This window comes from Homalodisca vitripennis, chromosome 7 (assembly GCF_021130785.1).
Source record: "Homalodisca vitripennis isolate AUS2020 chromosome 7, UT_GWSS_2.1, whole genome shotgun sequence".
Taxonomy (NCBI): Eukaryota; Metazoa; Arthropoda; class Insecta; order Hemiptera; family Cicadellidae; genus Homalodisca; species Homalodisca vitripennis.
In genome coordinates this window covers 56,295,965-56,315,186 of record NC_060213.1, presented here as the reverse complement: position 1 = coordinate 56,315,186, position 19,222 = coordinate 56,295,965, and the positions used below count along the sequence as shown (strand labels likewise).

The 19,222-nt window shown below is 32.8% G+C and overlaps 1 protein-coding gene across 1 annotated transcript in view; it reads right to left on the bottom strand.

The window, feature by feature from the left end:
• The window catches only part of LOC124366719, a 59,933-nt gene extending 41,370 nt beyond the window's left edge, over positions 1–18,563 (bottom strand). The window contains exons 1-4 of the mRNA XM_046823319.1: positions 17,634–18,563; positions 15,988–16,209; positions 13,296–13,547; positions 11,937–12,098 (exon numbers count right to left, since the gene is read on the bottom strand). Coding sequence (XP_046679275.1) covers positions 11,937–12,098; positions 13,296–13,547; positions 15,988–16,209; positions 17,634–18,561 — 1,564 coding nt within the window. The 5' untranslated portion in view covers positions 18,562–18,563. The remainder of the gene's footprint in view (positions 1–11,936; positions 12,099–13,295; positions 13,548–15,987; positions 16,210–17,633) is intronic.
• Between the last annotated feature and the right edge of the window lie 659 nt (positions 18,564–19,222).

Sequence of the window (19,222 nt, the reverse complement as noted above, 5' to 3'; positions counted from 1 at the left end):
TCATTCCGAGACCTGTAGTGATGTGGATTTTTATACACATTAAATAATTACTCTTAATATTTTTAAGCTATATAATTAAATGATTGGAAGAACATGCGTTTCGGTTATCTATTATGGAACAAATGAAGTCCCCGATTTAAATATATTTTAGTTGCTACAATCTACCAACTGACTGTGACTTGTAGTCGATAAACTTCAAACCGCAGCACAGTGACTGTTTGATGACTCCTAGTTTAGTCACCAGTCCGATCGGTCCGTCACCACTCAACTTAGCTTTCACTCAAAGTGGTAATGTAGTGCTTGTTTGAGGTCTCCTAAATTAGCTGTGAGACCGATCGGTCTTTTATCAAAGTCTGTACTAGAATTTCACTTGCGGTGCCTGCTTACATTCTCCTATTTAGCTGCCAGACCGATTGGTCCTTCACCAGATAGGTATTTGTAATAGGTAATCTCTCAAAGTGACAACCTAGTGCTGTGTTTTACAAATTTAGCTATCAAATCAATAGGCTCCGGTTTGAAGGAAGTAGTTATTAAGGACTAATAATAAATTTAGAAACGTTCATTTTTTATATACTTTTTTAAATATTAGTTTATTTATTTATATATATTTTTTCTTTCCTGTATGACATAGAATAAGGAAACTTACATTAAATAAATAAATGAAATAAAACGAATGATGTTTTCAATAATTTTTCTAAAATAATTTTTAAACAATAAAGTTTTTATAATTTAAAAGAAAAAGGTTTTCTATTTCAAACTATAATTGAAATTGAAAAATTGAAAAACAATGCAGCGTTAAAAGGTAATGAAGTCAGACTATGAATTATCGAATTTGTCAAAATAAAATATTTAGCAATGTCAGTAAATGGTACTTTATTTATTTTGAAATTATACTGTTTCTGTACGAACAATGTTAAAACTTGGTTTTAATTAATGTACAGTTTGTAAATTGGCTATATATATATAATAAATTATATATATGTAATATACATATATATATATATATATATATATATATATATATATATATATATATATATATATATATATATATATATATATATATACACAGGGTGATTCAAAACTAAACGGCAATCTCTCGGGAGCTTATTCTATAGCTAAAAAAAACAAGTAAAAAAGTTCATATAATCCATATGCCCGGAAACGCTTCGTTAGCGAGTTACGCCTAGCGAAAGATTTCGCCCGGATTTCAGAACCCTTGGTGAAGTCAGGCCGTATAAAAATGGTAAAAGGTAGTTACAAAGATACAAATACGATTGTTTTTTATGTTTTTATATCTGAAAAATTTATTAAAATTCGTCCTAGAGCTGTAAATGCAATACTTTCAGAGATATCTTACGTAAAACACAAACAAGAATTGGTGCAAAGAAATAACACATTTTAGTGTTTAACGTAAGATTACTTCCATAAATGTTAAATAAAGGTCATTCTTTTCTTAAAAAGATTTGTAGAACATTTAATTCTGAAAAGATTCATGTGAATTACTTAGGAAAAAAAATTAATAATAGGTATTGAAATTTAGCTTTATTTAAAAATAAAACAGACCGCACAAAAATGCATATTCTTATCTGCATAAAATATTAACTAATGTTTAGGTTGTGAGTAACAGCTGATCATTTATTCTAGACTGAACATTAACATAAAAATGTATTTTTACCTTTATAAAACTGTAATAATCACCTATAATAGTTGCTCAAAGTGTCCTCCGTTGTTAGCAATGCACGTTTTCGCACGACCGAATCCACTCTTTTCTAGCGCGTTTCATAACGATTGGAGCATTCTTGATAGTTTCTGCTGCGCCGCCTCTGTAATGCGATTACGTAACTCCTCTATGGTGTTAATCCGTTTTGAATAAACAATTGACTTCATCCAACCCCATAAGAAAAGGTTAGTGCCTTTCAAACATACATTTTCAGTCAATGTATGGCTTGGTGTTCTGGGTGATAATTTGATTGGTCCATTTTTTCCTCCCTAATCGACTTAATGGAGTAGCGTACTTAAATGTTTAAGAACAAACCTGCCTACCCTCTTGGAAGATATTCCTGTTCAAAACAGAATAAATGCATGGTTTATGCACGACGGAGCACCTCCACATTTTTCTAATGATGTGAAAAACTATTTAAATGATACATACGGTAGACAATGGATTGGTCGAAATGGACCAGTAAAATGGCCACCACGTTCTCCTTACTGACCTCACGCCAGCAGACTTTTTCTTATGGGGTTGGATGAAGACAATTGTTTTATTCAAAACGGATTAACACCATAGAGGAGTTACGTAAATTCGCATTTACAGAGGCGGCAGAACTATCAAGAATGCTCCAAACGTTATGAAACGCGCTAGAAAAGAGTGGATTCGTCGTGCGAAAAACGTGCATTGCTAACAACGGAGGACACTTTGAGCAACTATTATAGGTGATTATTACAGTTTTATAAAGGTAAATACATTTTATGTTAATGTTCAGTCTAGAATAAAATGATCAGCTGTTACTCACAAACCTAAACATTAGTTAATATTTTATGCAGATAAGAATATGCATTTTTGTGCGTCTGTTTTATTTTTAAATAAAGCTAAATTTCAATACGTATTATTAATTTTTTTTCCTAAGTAATTCACATGAATCTTTTCAGAATTATGTTCTACAAATCTGTTTAAGAAAAGAATGACCTTTATTTAACATTTATGGAAGTAATCTTACGTTAAACACAAAAATGTGTTATTCCTTTGCACCAATTCTTGTGTTTTACGTAAGATATCTCTGAAAGTATTGCATTTACAGCTCTGGGACGAATTTTAATAAATTTTTCAGATATAAAAACATAAAAAACAATCGTATTTGTATCTTTGTAACTACCTTTACCATTTTTATACGGCCTGACTTCACCAAGGGTTCTGAAATCCGGGCGAAATCTTTCGCTAGGCGTAACTCGCTAACGAAGCGTTTCCGGGCATATGGTTATATGAACTGTTTTACTTGTTTTTAGCTATAGAATAAGCTCTCGAGAGATTGCCGTTTAGTTTTGAATCACCCTGTATATATATATATATATATATATATATATATATATATATATATATATATATTATATACGTATACAACGTGTGAACTTAAACTTAATGAATGTAAACATGAATCATTTCAGAAGAATGACACAGTTGAATGAAACAGTCAGAGTTAAATATGTTTGTATGACATGGCAGGTTGCGGTAAGGTTTAGAGGCAATATTGAAGCTTTACAGACAATATTGATATTGCCCTCTATAGGGAGCTGTACCGTGTTACGTTGTTGGATCGACTTCGATATTGAATTGAGCTGGTATGTACATACAAATACAATATCACTTGTCTTTGTCAATATCTACAGTAACTGTGAAATATAACAATACGGTACACTGAAACTGTTTTGAGCGATGATAAATCGCTTTAGATGTTGGTCGGTTGCAATTGTCCAATGGATAAAAGCATGGTCATGTAGTAAAATCATCGGTCTGCTCACTTAACCTGGAATCAAATCAGTTTGATTGTACTAAAATATACATTGCTTGAAAGACTTCAGGATTTTACAAAATAAAATTGTTATACTCATACCACACAGTGTCATTTATACCGTTGAACACTTAATTTCCATTTTACTTACGCATAATTTGTATTATGTATATAAAATTCCTCTCTTTAAAATGTAAAAATTCGTCATTTGAAGCCAAGACGTGTTACAGCAATTCATTGGACGTTGGTATATTTATAATTAAATGTACCAGAGTGTTGACATAATGAACGACTGCTTGAGAGAGCAAGCTATTCTTCTTGTAACCTCATATGTTTGTATGTCTGAACTTGTGATACACGAGCACGTGGATATAAAGAACAAAATTGTTCTAAGATGTAGAAAGCCAACAAAGTCAACAAACTATTGAGGCGTCTTTTACGAATCTCGGAAATTAAAATGTATGACTTTTACAAAGGATAATTGATTTTGCATATACATGATCAATCTCTATCGACAAGTCAATCTCTTTCTTTAAGAAATAGAGGTATTTCAGTGTAGAATCTGTCTCAGTAACGGATGGTTGACTCCCAGAGTCCTCAACATTGAGTGTAAAGTCCAAAACGTTCGATTTTGTTATTTATTTAAAGGTTTAATCTTACTGAATAACTGTTGAATAGAAATGTTTAGTTAAACAAAGGCGTGTCACTAAAATATTTGTTTTTATTCCACTGTGAAATAGAATGTCATTTCATCAGCTTAATGCATAATTCGTCCGTGGAGAGGTGATGATTCAAGATCATTGTGGCAGAGAAATAACTGGAGTATACATGGAGCCCTGAGGGACTCCTGAGTTTGTTAAAAGTTTGAATAATTTGGGATTAATGATAAGATATAAGAGCAGTACGCCTTTGGTACATGTTTGTCAAGCGGTACAAGTTATCAGATCCAGCAGTATGTTTATCTTGTGTTTATTTCATTGCTGATTGATAGTTCTCCTTCTTGACAAAATACGAGTATTTTTATGAAATCAATAACAATGGCGCGTTAGACCCTTGTACGTTGCGTTATAGTTTACTAGATATTAAGCTAATTAGTTAGTTATTAATAACAAGATCTATTTTACAAATCTTATGCAGCTGTGGAATCTTGAGCAATTTAATTTGGTTTAAGTAAGCAATTCATCCTTTAAGCACTGCTTAACTATGGGGTTTTTTATGCCCTTGGCAACTTTAATAATCGTACAAAATGTTTTTTTTACGAGAATCTATTTTATTTATTTTAACCACCCTGGGAATAAAACCCGTAACCTCTTGATTAGAAAGCTGCAGCCTTTCTGCAGGTGAAAGTAAAATCCTAACAATACAATATTAAAACATGCATATGTTCAAAATATCCTACAGAGACTATCTTAACTCTTTTTGTGTGCCAGGCCAAATATTAAAACTCAGGTTGAAGAATGTTGGAGATTTTCTACCCAGTGTTTTATTAAAAAAAATTGTAATATTAAAATTATAAATATTGTGATATTTTTAAAATATATTATCTGTTGGCATAAAACAATATTTAATGCTTAAAAGCAATGAAACAAATGCTATTTTTAAGCGTAAAATACCTCTGAAGGAAATAAAACATATTTACTTAATTATATACTGTGTTTTTTTTAGTTTAATATGAGAAATAGCACTAAAAGAATAATTGACTATAAAAAACTTTGTCTCTTGAAAGAGAAAATAGAACTAAACACATAAATAACACGTTTTTTTTGGATATTTTAAACAATGTAAAAGTAGTGTTGAATTTTTAAAAAGGTACATTTTGACTGTTTTGTGTTCTTTTAAACTAAATTAAAAACCAAAAAGCAGGTTAATCTTACACTATTACTGTAAATATTATTTCCTTCTCATTTTCTAATTTTTGATCATTCTGATCATTACCAAACAAATTTATAATACGTTATCGTGATAGAATATTTCTTGAATTTTCGGTAGTTTTCAGAACGCTCGTATGTATGTACTTTAACACGAAAAGAGAGTAAATTATATTGTCTTACGTGAAAATTCTGACAGTTTTAGTTTTACACTATTCTTTAACTGTTTCTCAAACAGTCCTGTTTATTAAACACAATCAGTTTTTAATTCCTACAACACTACTATTGCTCCACATAGCCTCTCTAGCCTGTTAGAGATCGCTGTTGGGTTTATAGATTAAGTTTGGTACATTTTGGAATTGTGTCTTAGAAGAGATGTAGTTGAATTCACCCTTCCTTACTGAGCCGTAGTAACAAGTCTATGTCCGATCGGTGCAAACACTTTATTATAATCGTACCTTTGATTAACGATGTGATGTACGAAAAAATAACTCCTATAGAGCACTAAAAGCGTGATAAAGAAAACTTTACATTTCTCCAAATCCTAAACGAGTATACTTACTAAATAATGACGAAGAATAAAAATGTTTTAAAATCGCATTTAAAGTAGAATTTGATAATAAAATACAGGGGATTCATTTACCAAGTTTACGGTTGGCCGCCTATAAATATAAAACTTAATATTTATTGATTATAATTTTATAATCACAAATTTATTGTATGACTTCATTTTAAATTCTCAAAATATTTTATGAAACCTACTTTTACTGCATTGCACGTGTTCAATGCTAATTAAAGTAAATCAAGCAAGTCTTTGACAATGGGGATGAACATTACTCTTGTAACAGTTTTTATTGCGCTCTAAATACTGCTTGTTTAACAAACCTTTGATAAGAATGCAAAGCTTTATCATGCTAATGATTTAACGAGACAATACATTCCTTAATTACCTGTCACAAATCATTCTCGCTAAGTTAGACAAAGGCAGGATTACGTAAATCAAACTAAAAAACTTTTAAAATAAATACTTAGTGAAAAATGTGTACATATTTTAGTCAACAAAGACAGATAAAGTTTATAAAAATGATAATAAGAGCGGTCACTGATTTATCTACCTTTTCTTTACGAAAAAATTGATTTATTGGAACCAGAGAGTGATAGTGCAAAATTAAACTTAATTTTATGTTTGTATATTGATTAATTATAGCTTAATTTTATGTTTGTATGGCGTAGCTTTTGTGGAAAGGGTTGATTCTATGTATGTTATGTGTGGAAAACTCGGTTCCTCCACAGTGCTCAGATATTTTTTCTTAAGACATCGTTGTGGACTGAATTGTGCACCTGATGAGACAGTGAGGATAATTCTTCAGCTAGACAACACTATATGTTCTAGTCTATAGCTTCTTCGATGCCAACTTCATTTGAAACTTTTCAGATGAAAATGACTCCATATTCCAGGAGTAAAGTCTGTGACAGATTCAGAATTCAGACGCTGCAATAAAAAATAAGGTGAACTTGCGGCGAGTGCCGCTACAGATTTGAATTTGGCGCGCGTAATCCTTCTGTAGCCGCGAACGCGATAGCCAGCTGCGCCGACCTCTAGCCCTTAGCTCAAACAATAGGAGCCTCCTACCTTCCGGAATTCTTCTGGACATGTTCGAGTAGGATGTTTCCTGCTAGATTAGCAAGCTGAGACCGGAGGTTGTGCACAGTAGTCGTTGTGCAGCGATCGGGTAGAGCGGACGGGTAAAGTGAGTGTACGTGGCCTGGGACTTGATATAATTGTTAGGGACCTTTCGGAACTATATCCAAATTATTAGTTAATCTTTAATCATCAAAGCTGGTTAGGTTTTGGATAGAGGGAATCTAGTGGGGGATCCACGGTTATTATTCCTCTGGAAGGTGCCCTCTTCCGGTCGCAACGACACGAGGTTGCAAACTCGAGCTAAACGCAATATTCACATTGAATGAACCCTTTCCACCATAGCTACTTTGTGTATCACAGTATAATATGTATTTGTATACAACTGTATACTCATAAGTGTTTGCATATGTTCAAGATGAATGCAACCCGAAAATGAATAAGTGTTGCTCACTAATTAATAACCTTTTTTGTTAATTCTTGGTGTTGCAAATGCATCTGAACTCTTCTCTAATTTGTTTACTCGTGTAAAGAATATGTAGAAGGAAATTTTATATTCAATTTATTGATTGTAAAATCAAGATTTTCCCTTAAATTGTATTCATACATTTAAAATCTCTCCATTCAGGTCCTTTAACTGGCGGAGAAGAAGTACCGCCAATGACCTGTCAATTTCACAAGATCGTCAGCGGTCACCCATCCAAGAAGCAGCCACGCTCAACGTTTCTTGACTCGGTTTTTATTAGAGATGTGCTGAATACGTATTCCACATTAACCTTCACAACCGCTACAGGTATTCGCAAGTGACGGTTACAAAATATTAGTTACAAAGTACCCATTGGTTACACAGTTTCCATTAGTTTGAAAGTATTCATAGGTTACTAAGTATTCAAAAGTTTCCAGTGGTTTATCAAAACCAAATAAGTACAAAGGAGATATTACGTTACTATTTTAATACAGTTATTTATGACGGTATTAATACTATGAGGTACATTTCTAAATATTACACACTAAATACAAAACATTTAAATATAATAACACCAAATGTAACAATAATACCAAAAAGAAGCAATAATAATAAATTTGTAGCATAAAGTACGTTAATCTTACGAACATGAATATATTTAATTAAATAAAACAAAGCGTTCTTGAGTGTTGCAAAATAAACAAAAACCAAGAATATCAGCATTGTATTCGTAGAGTGCTCTCTAAGTTACCATAATTAAGCAAATACCAGTTAGACATAAGAAGTTAAAAGTTACAAGTTTCAGTTACTTACAGTATATGTCACTGTAACATCAAATGTGATGGAGACTAAGTAGCTGAACGGAGAGAGAGTAACTGTAAAAGAAACTTTAAGCTTTTAGTTACGGTTAATCTTGGAAGAAATGAGTAACTGTTACAAAGTAACCGGTACAGGAATCTTGATACATATCTAGTTGTCATATAATAACCCTCGTATCTCCTAGACTACGCCATTTGCATTAGAATAAAATGTATAAATTCATTATTAAAAGGACAGAGCTGTGGGTGGAATTGTAATGAAAAGAAAGCATAAAATTATATTGTTTCATTTAGATTAATTAAATTTGTTCCTAGTGACGAACTGAAAATATAAACAACTACAAGAGTTAAATACGATGAAGGTGAAGTATGGGAGGTTACGGATTAAAATGTTGCAGCTAAATAAAAACCCACGTCAGAGCCACGTGATAAATATACTGTTAGTTGAAAAGTCGCTGAATTAACAGCTTTTACTGTCAGTTCGAGACAGCTTTTGTTCTTGGAAGTCTCGCAAAGAGGTCAGGCTTGATTAATAATGTTTATACGAGTGTGTATTGTTTACTACGGTACTTCTCAATCACCCCTTTCTATATTTATTTTCTATAGGATGCTTCCTATATTGTTTAATTATTTATAGGAATATTTATATTTTATTAAGAGAATTGTAAATTTATATAATAAGTGAATTGTAAGATTGTGATCCTTCCAGTAGTGCTGAATTTCTTGTTGATTCGGGTTCGAGGAATGCCTAGAAGCTTCCTTTTGTCTCTAGGTATTGAGCATAAGTTACAGGTCTGGGTTGGATAGATACCATCCAGTTCAGACATTGTGTTTGCTCAAATTTTTATTGGCCAATGTTAGGTTGATTAGATGGTGGGAGGCACTTCTAGATCCTTCCGGTGGATTCAAGCAGGTTTTCAAGGGAGTCTTTGCTGCGTGCTCAGAGAGAGAAGTTCGTGTAGAAGTAATAGCCTACTCTTGCCGTATAGATTTTTCGGTAGGAAGGTTGAGTTTTAAGATTAAAATTCTTTTCAAAATTTAAAGTTTGTATTTTAAATTAAGTAATATATAACAGTTATTTTTGTTTGTTGGTGAAGTCTTCAGGAGATGTGTGAGGTACTGTGAAAGTTAGAATTTAACATTTAAATAGAAAATTGCTTGATGATATTTTTCTGTTCAAGTTGGTTAAATTCAGGAATAGCCTACTGATAAAGAAAATATATTTTATGTTCTGAGTTTCTATATATATTTTTACAAGTTCCTAAATTTAATATTCAAAACCAAGCAGATAATTCTGGATAATTTAATAATATTGTAAATTGGAAATTTACAGGAAATAAGTACTTTGTAATTGATACAACCTTGAGTTTAACTGATTGGACATTGTCTTTGTTTATATATTAATTATTAATATTACCTTAATTTGTTTGATTTTTATTTTGAGAACAAGTCTTATTTTATTATTTGTTTCATTTTATATTTGAAGAAGATTATTTTATTTTGAAATTTTAATGAAGATTTTTATTTTGACTTTGTGTTGAAAATATTAGCACTGAGAACTTGAAGGACACAATTATTGAATGATTTGATTCATTGTTAATTTTAAGGCTGGACATGTGAACATTGATGGCTTATAAATACTAAATAGTGAGAATAAATTAAATGTAAAAAAGATAGCTTGGCGTTGATCTATTTTTGGTGTTGACTTTTAATTAAAAATTTATATTTATTTATTTATTTTGTATTCCAACGGCTTAGCCAATTTACAATCAGTATAGTTAAATCAGGACATTATACATATATAGTAAGCAAAGTAGCACAATGTTGCGACGGTGTACAAGAGATATACAAGAAATATTAAATTGTACAATTGCAAAAACAAAACAAAATCTTTTCTAAATAATGGAGACAACAACGTGAAGAGTACAATGGCAAAGATTAAGACAAGATGCTGACTTAACGACTAATAAATGACGACTAGTTAAACGTAACAATAAGCTAGAAGTAATAACAAACAACGGTGTGTAACAGAAAGCAATAACAATTAATAAATATAGCAATAAACTGCAATAACAACAGCTAATAAATATATGCAAAAATGAATAATGTGTGGTTAAAGCGATAACAATGACACAAACAAGAGATAAACCATGACAATAGCGATAACAACAAAGAATAATCAGTAACAATAGCCTACTAACAATACTAGGCATGAAATGTAACAAGTTAATATATTAATACATCTTAAAACTGAGTTTAATCATTGAATTCCACTGGAACCTGTGCTTTTTAAAATAAAGGGTTATTAGTTTACAACCCAATTGATCGCTCATATACTAAAACAAAAATAGTTGTAATTTGTTTATAGAAATTAACCTTCCTATAGACACGTTACATTTTCCAAGGCAAAGAAAATGTTTGTACGTTGCCTGTTGAGGGACATTTACACGAATTTAAAATAAAAATCAGATTTTTAATATTGTGGAAAGACTAGTCTTCTACGTCGAATGTATTGTAATAATACATATTTTTCAAGTCTTAATGCGAGGCATTCAAAAAAATAAAGTATTATGAATAGAGACTAGACAGAGTAGATTGAAGCTTTTTAGTTGTAGTATGTTTCTTGGTACAAAGTATGTATGCACATGTGTAAAGACATATATATTGTCGTAAAGACTATATTGGCCAAACAATGACTCTTTTAAGAGTAAGAGTAGTTAATATTGATTTAATATTGTTCACAAAAAATATGAGAGACCATTGTTTGCACATGCGATTTGGTGCAGACAATAGTCTACATAACCAGATCCAGAGAAAAACCAAAATTATTTTGAAAGCGGCTACAACTAAAAAAAATTACATAATTTAGAGTCAAATACTGGACGTAACTTAAATCTAATAAATGTAAGGAATGTTACAATTTCAATTAACCTAGTTTTAATTTAGGCAGTCAAACGGTATGAATATAAAACGAATATTCCTTCTTTTTAATTTTTATGTCTTTGTCAAAACTTACAAATAACGTACATAATAGATGATACTGAGGTTTATTATATTCATTTATTTTATATTATTATTAATATTATTGGTTAAATATCTTTTTAAAATTTGAGTATGAATCTAGGTGCGAAGTGGATAAGTGTTTGTGCTGTATAATTCCACCCCACCTGTTAAAATATTACCCAGATCTAATAATCAAGTTGAAAGAAGAACAAAAAGCATTCATAAATTATTAATAAAGGAAGAATTTAATTCTAGAAGTGTAATTGTAAACAAAATATTATTGGATACTTTGATATTATCCGTAGGCCACTATTTTCAACAGTTTTTCTTCCTGAGGAACTTCAAAATTATATTATTAAAAAGAGCAAAGTTATAGTAGTTATAGTAGTAGTAGTAGTAGTAGTTTGTTCTTTCTAAATACTGTGTTTTTTGTAGGTTCTCATTAACAAAATCTGTTAAAAATAGTAGTTTCCGGATAATACCAATGTACCTATTAATTTTTAAAGAATCTTACAAGAAATATTACTCGCTTCTAATGGTTCCCTAAGGAAGAAGAACGCACTAACGAAATAATATTTCAAGCCACAAACTTGAATTGGAGTTACATATAGGTTAGCAAAAACATATATCATCTCCTGATAACTCTCAGGATGACGGGTCGGTCCGACTGAGTGACCAAGGAGGTTGGCAATAACTTGACAGGAATAGGAGTATCAGAAGCTACCTCCACATGGAACTTGCGTATAAACGTGGTCAATCCTATCTTGGTCTGCATTAAGCCGAACCTCATTCCTGAAACAAAACATTATCTGTTAGTACCATTGTTAAACCAAACCTTATTGTTTCGGAATATAGAAAACTGTAAGACCATGGGTTTTGTTAAGTAAGGCATGTGTGACAAAAAGTATTTTTGTAACATTTATTAGTTTTGCCATTTCTATTAACTTGTAATAATTTAGAAACATTATGTACGCTCTAGTAACACACAAAGAGTTCAATTAGAGAGTCTTTTGTGTAAATAACTAAAAGAGTATGAATTATTCGAGTACCAGTTTTGGAAATCCCTTAGAGGATTCACGTCTGGTCTGTGTATACCTTCCAGTTGAACATACAATGGGTACAGAAAACCCAGGGTGATACTTAAATCTGGGCAACCCTATGTATGTCCAGTAACCGACAATATCGACTTACTAGGCCGCAAGGACAGATCGATAGGTATAGTCTTCTGCAGGGGATGACTCTAGGAGTTGGTGGGGTTTCCTAAGGGCAGTTGCTAGCTTGTACATAAGGGCGAGTCACTCCTGACTACTTTAACAGGAGAGGATTGTACAGAGCTGTCCTGGCCTCTCCTTCTTCAAATGTGTCATGAGATTAGTGATCAAAATCCTATATCGTGTGTCTCGACAGGAGGAGTGGTGTGCCACTAATCTTAGTTTACCCATCCTGAATACTGTAAGTAAGTCGCTAGACGACCCCTGGGCACAGTACACGGTGCAGCCGTGTATTGTAACGGTATCACCTTATTTTACAGGCAATTAAGTCAGCAACTTTAGTGCACACGATTATATTTAGAGGCTCAAGAGAGGTGGTTAGTGCCTTAAATTTACCGATAAGCAAAGAGAACACGGGTTGTCTCATGACTCGCCTACAGTATCTTGTCACCCCGGAAGCAAGCAGAAATGGGCCTTAAGAATGACTGCAATGAGAGGTTTCTCAGCTTCTTGTCCTAGAGAACACTAACTTTCTTGGGAAATCAAATTTAAGTATATGACTTGCCAGTGTTTTATAGATTAGAAAATATTTTAAAATTCTTTGTATCTAATTGCCTAATTTGATAAAGCACAATTTTTACGCTACTTTAAATATAACACAATAAAACTTTCTTATATTCTTGACTGGAGTTATAGTATATTTAATTTTCACATTATTTTCCCTCCAGAAATAAATAGTACGGAGAAATAAATTTTGTACCATTTTTCTATGTTTTACCTATGCAGTTGCGGGGACCGTCTCCGAAGGGGAGGTGCAGGCAGGGGTGTCGCTCCTTGACTTTCTCAGGTGCAAATCGCTCCGGGTCGAACTTGTCAGGGTCCGGGTAGTACTGGGGATCGTGATGTAGAGCATAGGCCGGGATGCGTATTTTCTGACCAGGCTGGAGTACCAAGTCGGATCCAGGGATTTTGTACGGCTTGGTGCATCTTCGGTGGAGCACAGCGAGGGATGCGTACATTCTCAGCGTTTCTGGTGGCAAGGAAAGAGAATAGTGTTATAAACTTTACTGGTAACGCTGTGTTCAGAAAATAGCTATTTATGGCAGTACAGTAGGGAAGAACATTTTAGCATGAGAATTCACCATCCTTTGCTTTTCCACTTTGTCTATGATAAGTAGTATCGAAAATAACAAACAATATTCGTTCTACACATCAATGTCTAAACCCAGTTACTCAGATGATTTTTGCAAAATATCCATTTGTGTGCGTTTTTTACACTTTGCGTAATTATTGGGTGTGACAATTTGAAGAAATTTGACAAGCGCGTTTTAATTAGTGAAACTCAAATATATTTTAATGATTTTAAATTTGAACGCTCTGAAGAACTGACTATTTGTACTGAATTTTTACAACACCAGGCTGTGTGGCCAAGGCGGGGGTAGGTTAAGCAATAATAAAGTACTAAGTTAAAAACTTGAGTAAGTCAGAATTTGGCTAAGGACTTCGAAATAAATGCTCGAGGACACTTTAGAGCACATACGATCAGTGCGAGCGTTCCATGTCTCTCATTCAAGTAATACAACAAGGAGTGTTGACCAATCGACTTCATCCCGTCATTCAATAAAACGACTGGTCCGTCCTTGAGATGTCCTGAATGCGAAAGTCAGGACATTTAATTTTGATGAATTTGCTTTGCGATTCAGGCTTTTTAATTCCTGTAAGGAAAAGTTTACTGTTTCAAAATTATTTCTGATTTGCTGTTGAAACAAAGCATCGTGTCATCAGCGTATTGTGAAACTATTCTGTGCTGTAGTGATGAGTATATATCGTTCACATGGATAAGAACCAGAAATGAACCGAGGATCGATCCTTGAGAGACTCTGTAACTCATATAAATGGTTCAGAGAATTTGCATGAACTTTAGACATCTTGTATTCTATGGCTAAGCAATGAATTAAGCCTTTGGACAGAGACGTCTCTGATATTGCAATTCAAGTTTGTCAAGCAATTTCGCGAGATCGAAACACACTTAATGTGGAATTCCGATCTTCTAATCCCTTTACAACCATTTAGACTAGACTCACAACTGCGTCTATGGTCGACTTACCCTTTATAAAACCAAAATGATACTCAGAAAGCAGGATGAGTTTGTTAAACAATTGAAGAATTTTTATTAAAAAGAGTTTTGCGTACATTTTGCTCAGGGCTGGATAAATTGATATAGGCGTATAATTATGTTTAGTAAATGGACTGTATTTCTTAAATATTGGGCTTAAAAACTCTTTGTTCAAGAGACAAACTAACTAATTATGATAGTCGTATAAAAATATGCTTTAAGAGTTTTTGACGAGCTAAATATACATAAAATTAATATAATATGACTTTTTTAGTACAGATCTGCTGAATGTTTTAAAAGCTCTCCCTCAACTAGAGGAGCTAGTGCCCCTGAGGTTCCTGGACTATCTCTACGCGTGAGGTTTTCTAGCGCACGTAATAGATTGGGATCTTTCTCAGAAGCAACATACGCAAAAAATCTCTTAAATTTGTTTGTAACCTTAGTTGTATCCCCCATTAGTCCCTAAGTTTAAGTATGGTTAGATTCTGTACTTTATTTTTGTTTATTAAGTACCAAATTGTCCAAAAAAAGTTTTAAGGAAATTAACATTTAGATGTCAATGCTTCGCTGCCTAGAGCAAATTTATGTAAATGTTTTGTATTTCAGAAAAATAGATGTAAATTCTTAGTTAGATAAGTTATTTTGAATTCCGGAGAAAAGTTTAAGATTTCTTGTCGAAAACAAAATTTATTTTGTGATTATTATATTGTTTGACTTTATGAGGCAAACTTCTATTTTTGTAGGATCGCATATACTTGATGTGGTAATTGAAACATTCAGAATGAAATGAAAATTATGTTCTACGGATTGTGAGCTGTTAAAAAAATTGTATTTTTCCTTAGATAGACATCTGGATTTGTGTGTCATTGTTTTAATAATTTTACGCTTACTCCACAACCTTGTCGCTACTAATTATAGATCTTGGCCGTAGTGATCTGAAATGGCTGAGGTAACTACAGATGCTACGACACTTGCCATGTTGACGATACTGTTGTCGATTGCCAAATGAGATGTTGCCGTCACTCTATTTAGTGTTTTTAGTGATAGCGCAAACGTCCTTAATCTTGTAATAATTTTGAGTTTAATTGTGATAGAATGTCTCTCTATCTATCCGCTGGACATCTCGAGAGTGAAATGAGATGACTTGATATTTTTCGTGCTATCTCACCGATACCTGTTACACAGCACGTGGTGTGGGGTATCCGTACTTTGTATTAATAGCATAAAACACAAGGGATTGAAAATGATTCGCCCCCAAATTTTGTCCCAGTATACAGTTTCAAGACCTCATTGGTAGAGTAGAGAAAAAAATTGAAACTTCTGTTAGCCTTTGCTACAGGTTCAAGTTACCTACCATCAACAACTTGATCCATGTATTTCAAATCCTGGAGCGCCTGGTAGCTAACTTCACCTCCGTGTTTCTCCAGCACTTTCTCTAGTTCCAGCCGGAGGCGCTCCTGGATCTCCGGGTGATGCGCCAGCTCGTAGAGGCAGAAAGTCATAGTCGAAGAAGCTGTTTCGAATCCGGCCGAAAAGAAGCCAAAGGACTGGGCAGCTATTTGATCTATTGTGAGTCCTGAAGTCAACAAGAACTTAATTAAATTATATTGATTCGGGGAAATGTTTTCGATGATTGAAAGTAAATTTACATATTAAATAATCATATTGCAAAGTTTATTTCACTTTCATAACATGAATAATAACGTAATGAGTATCTAATATATGTCAGAATTATGAATTTTGAAATCAATAATTCTATACAATATTTACTACCTAACACCTAAAAAGAATACCCTCAGTAAGTCATATTATAATTAATATATTTTAAATATAAAAGTTTACTTTTTTAATGGGGTCCTAGGAACAGGAAGGTTATGCCAGTTTGTGCAGAAGAAGAAAATTTATAACGATATGTCAGTGCCCATTCAGGCTTTGTATATATCTGTGAACTGCAGAAATAAGAAGGAAAGCTCAAAAATTAAATTATTGAAGAAGAGAACAAATTAAAAATCCAATCCTGACGATGATCTTGAAGTTAATAGTTGATATGAAGAAGACAATTCGAGCCAAAATCAATTCTTTAGTGGACATGAAGTTAAAAGTTGACCGCATAGAAGTACCTATGCAAGTCATAGCCGCTTTCTAAACAGGAGCGACTTTACGAGACCTATAGCTGAGAAATGGAAGGAGGGTAAGGATAAGTGATATATATTTTAATAAAAAACTATGTTTCCAGTACAGTCAGTTGCTTAAAGCTAAGACTCCTTGACTCCTTGTTTTTAGATTAGTTTGGTTTAGTGGCTGGTGAATACTGGTAAAAGGGTATAAAGGTAGAGGGATAATAGTAATTAAAACTTGATGACTTTTACAAAATGAAGTAAGTTTCAGCTGAACATGTTTATTAAGATCGGTAGCCTTAAAATTAATAAGGCTACATTAATTAGTTATGTTAATAACGTTTTTGTAAGTATTAAAAGAGTTTTATTTTTAAATTATTTTCTACTCTCCTTCTTTTAATTAAATAGTTGTAATCTAAATACTATTGATAAATATAACACACACACACACACACACACACACACACACACACACACACACACACACACACACACACACACACACACACACGCACGCGCGCGCGTGTTTCGTTAATTACTGTTATCAATTGTTGTTGTCCTTTGCTAGAACTGCTATGGTAATTGGGAGGCGTATATTTTTGTAATTTAATTGTGTTATTATTTAGGTTTAAGGCATTCATACGAAAATAACGTGAATCACAAATGTACTAAATAAATTGTGTTCACATAGCAAATGCATACAGAATCTGATATGTTTGTTTTATTTTACGAAAGCGTTTTGCGAATAAAAGAATTAGTTTTTAAATCTTTATATCACTTGCATTACTAAAAGGAAAAGAAGCAACACTAATAATATTTTGTGGAACATGTATACAATTATTGAAATGTGTAAATAGTAAATTTAAGAATAATTATAACATACCTTCTTCCTTATTGGGTCTTGAAGTATTTTTCAATCCACTTGCTTCTTTGGTATCAAAAAGAGTATTTCTGTTGTGTTTAATACTGATGAGGATGTCCAAAATATCATTTCTGTAAACATTATTTTTCTCGCGGTACTCAACAGTGTTAGTAACCAAATCATAGACCATCTTCTTGGGTTTTTGTGCTATTTGTTGGAGATTCATCAGTTTCGACAGTGAAGGGAAGACAGTCATCATTCTGTGTTTCATCACCAACCACGTTGTAGGTTTGAAGATGGCATCAGCAGTCTGATAAAATTCATTGTTGCCACTTGATAAAGAATTTGTCTCTACGCCAAAAGCACACGATGCTATTGTGTCGATTGTGAAATTGGCAAAAACCCGTTTTACATCTACATTAGCCTCCTTCTCTGCAATTTTGTTGAAATACTCCTCCAACTGTTTGCTGCATTTCAACATGAGGAGAAACATCTGTTTCATTTTCCCAGATGAGAACGCGGGTGACAATTTGTGCCGCATGTCCTTCCATCCGTCCTCTTCATTCATAAAGAACAGATGGTGACTGATAGACTCTTTTGGGTTGTGTTCAAAAGGCACTCTGTCCACAAAATGGTTGAAATCCTTTATTAAGATATGTTTCACCAGTTCAGGGTCTCTGATCACCAACACCGGGCAGTTGAACTCAACCACTCCACAGTAACGTTCACCAGGGAACTCTTTGTAAATTTTGGCGTAAGCGTCTCCTATTTGTTCTCTGCCCAGGACGAGATCTTCCAAGGACCCAAAAGGAAATACTGCCTTCTTGCAGGGCACTCCATGTTTCTCCCAGAAGTTGTAGTCCTTCGTGAGATACCAGTATAGAGCCCACAGTAGAATCACTAGGCCTAGGAATACTTCCGTCGCAGTATTAAAAATGTAGGATTCCATTTTAGATGCTGGAAAATTAGCGGTACAAATTAGTTTAATACTTTTAAATATACTAATAGGTTCAGTTATAAATAGTTAGCGTTACGAATTAGATCAAACAAATTTAATGATAATTGACACTAGATTATAAATCATAATTATATTATAATTTTGAAAGTGCACTTGTTTGTTTGTTTTGTTTTCACGCCTAAACTAAGTAACCGATTATGCTGAAATTTTAGGCTCAGGAATACTGCCGTCGCAGAATTAAAAATATAGGACTCCATTTAGAGCTGAAAATTGATGAGGTCAAATTAATTCAAAATATATTAAATATACAGTACTATGTTGATCGTATATAAAATAAGCCCAGTTTATCGAATTCGGGTGAAGTTTGACTCTAATTTAAATATTTTAGTTAAAAAAATGTTGATGTCAATTATTAGTAGACTATATATAATTATATAAGAATCTTTACTAAAAACTTTCAATGAAATATTGCTTTATGTTATTCGTATATTTTACTATATTAGAGAATAAAATATAAACCTTTCTTGTTTAGCATCAATATGTATTTAATGTTGTGTAATATGGTCTTTGTAGGGAGGCTATTTTTCGGTTATCAAATCGTTGAATCAAGATAAAAAATAAATTAGGCATAACCTGATATGTTTAAATTGTA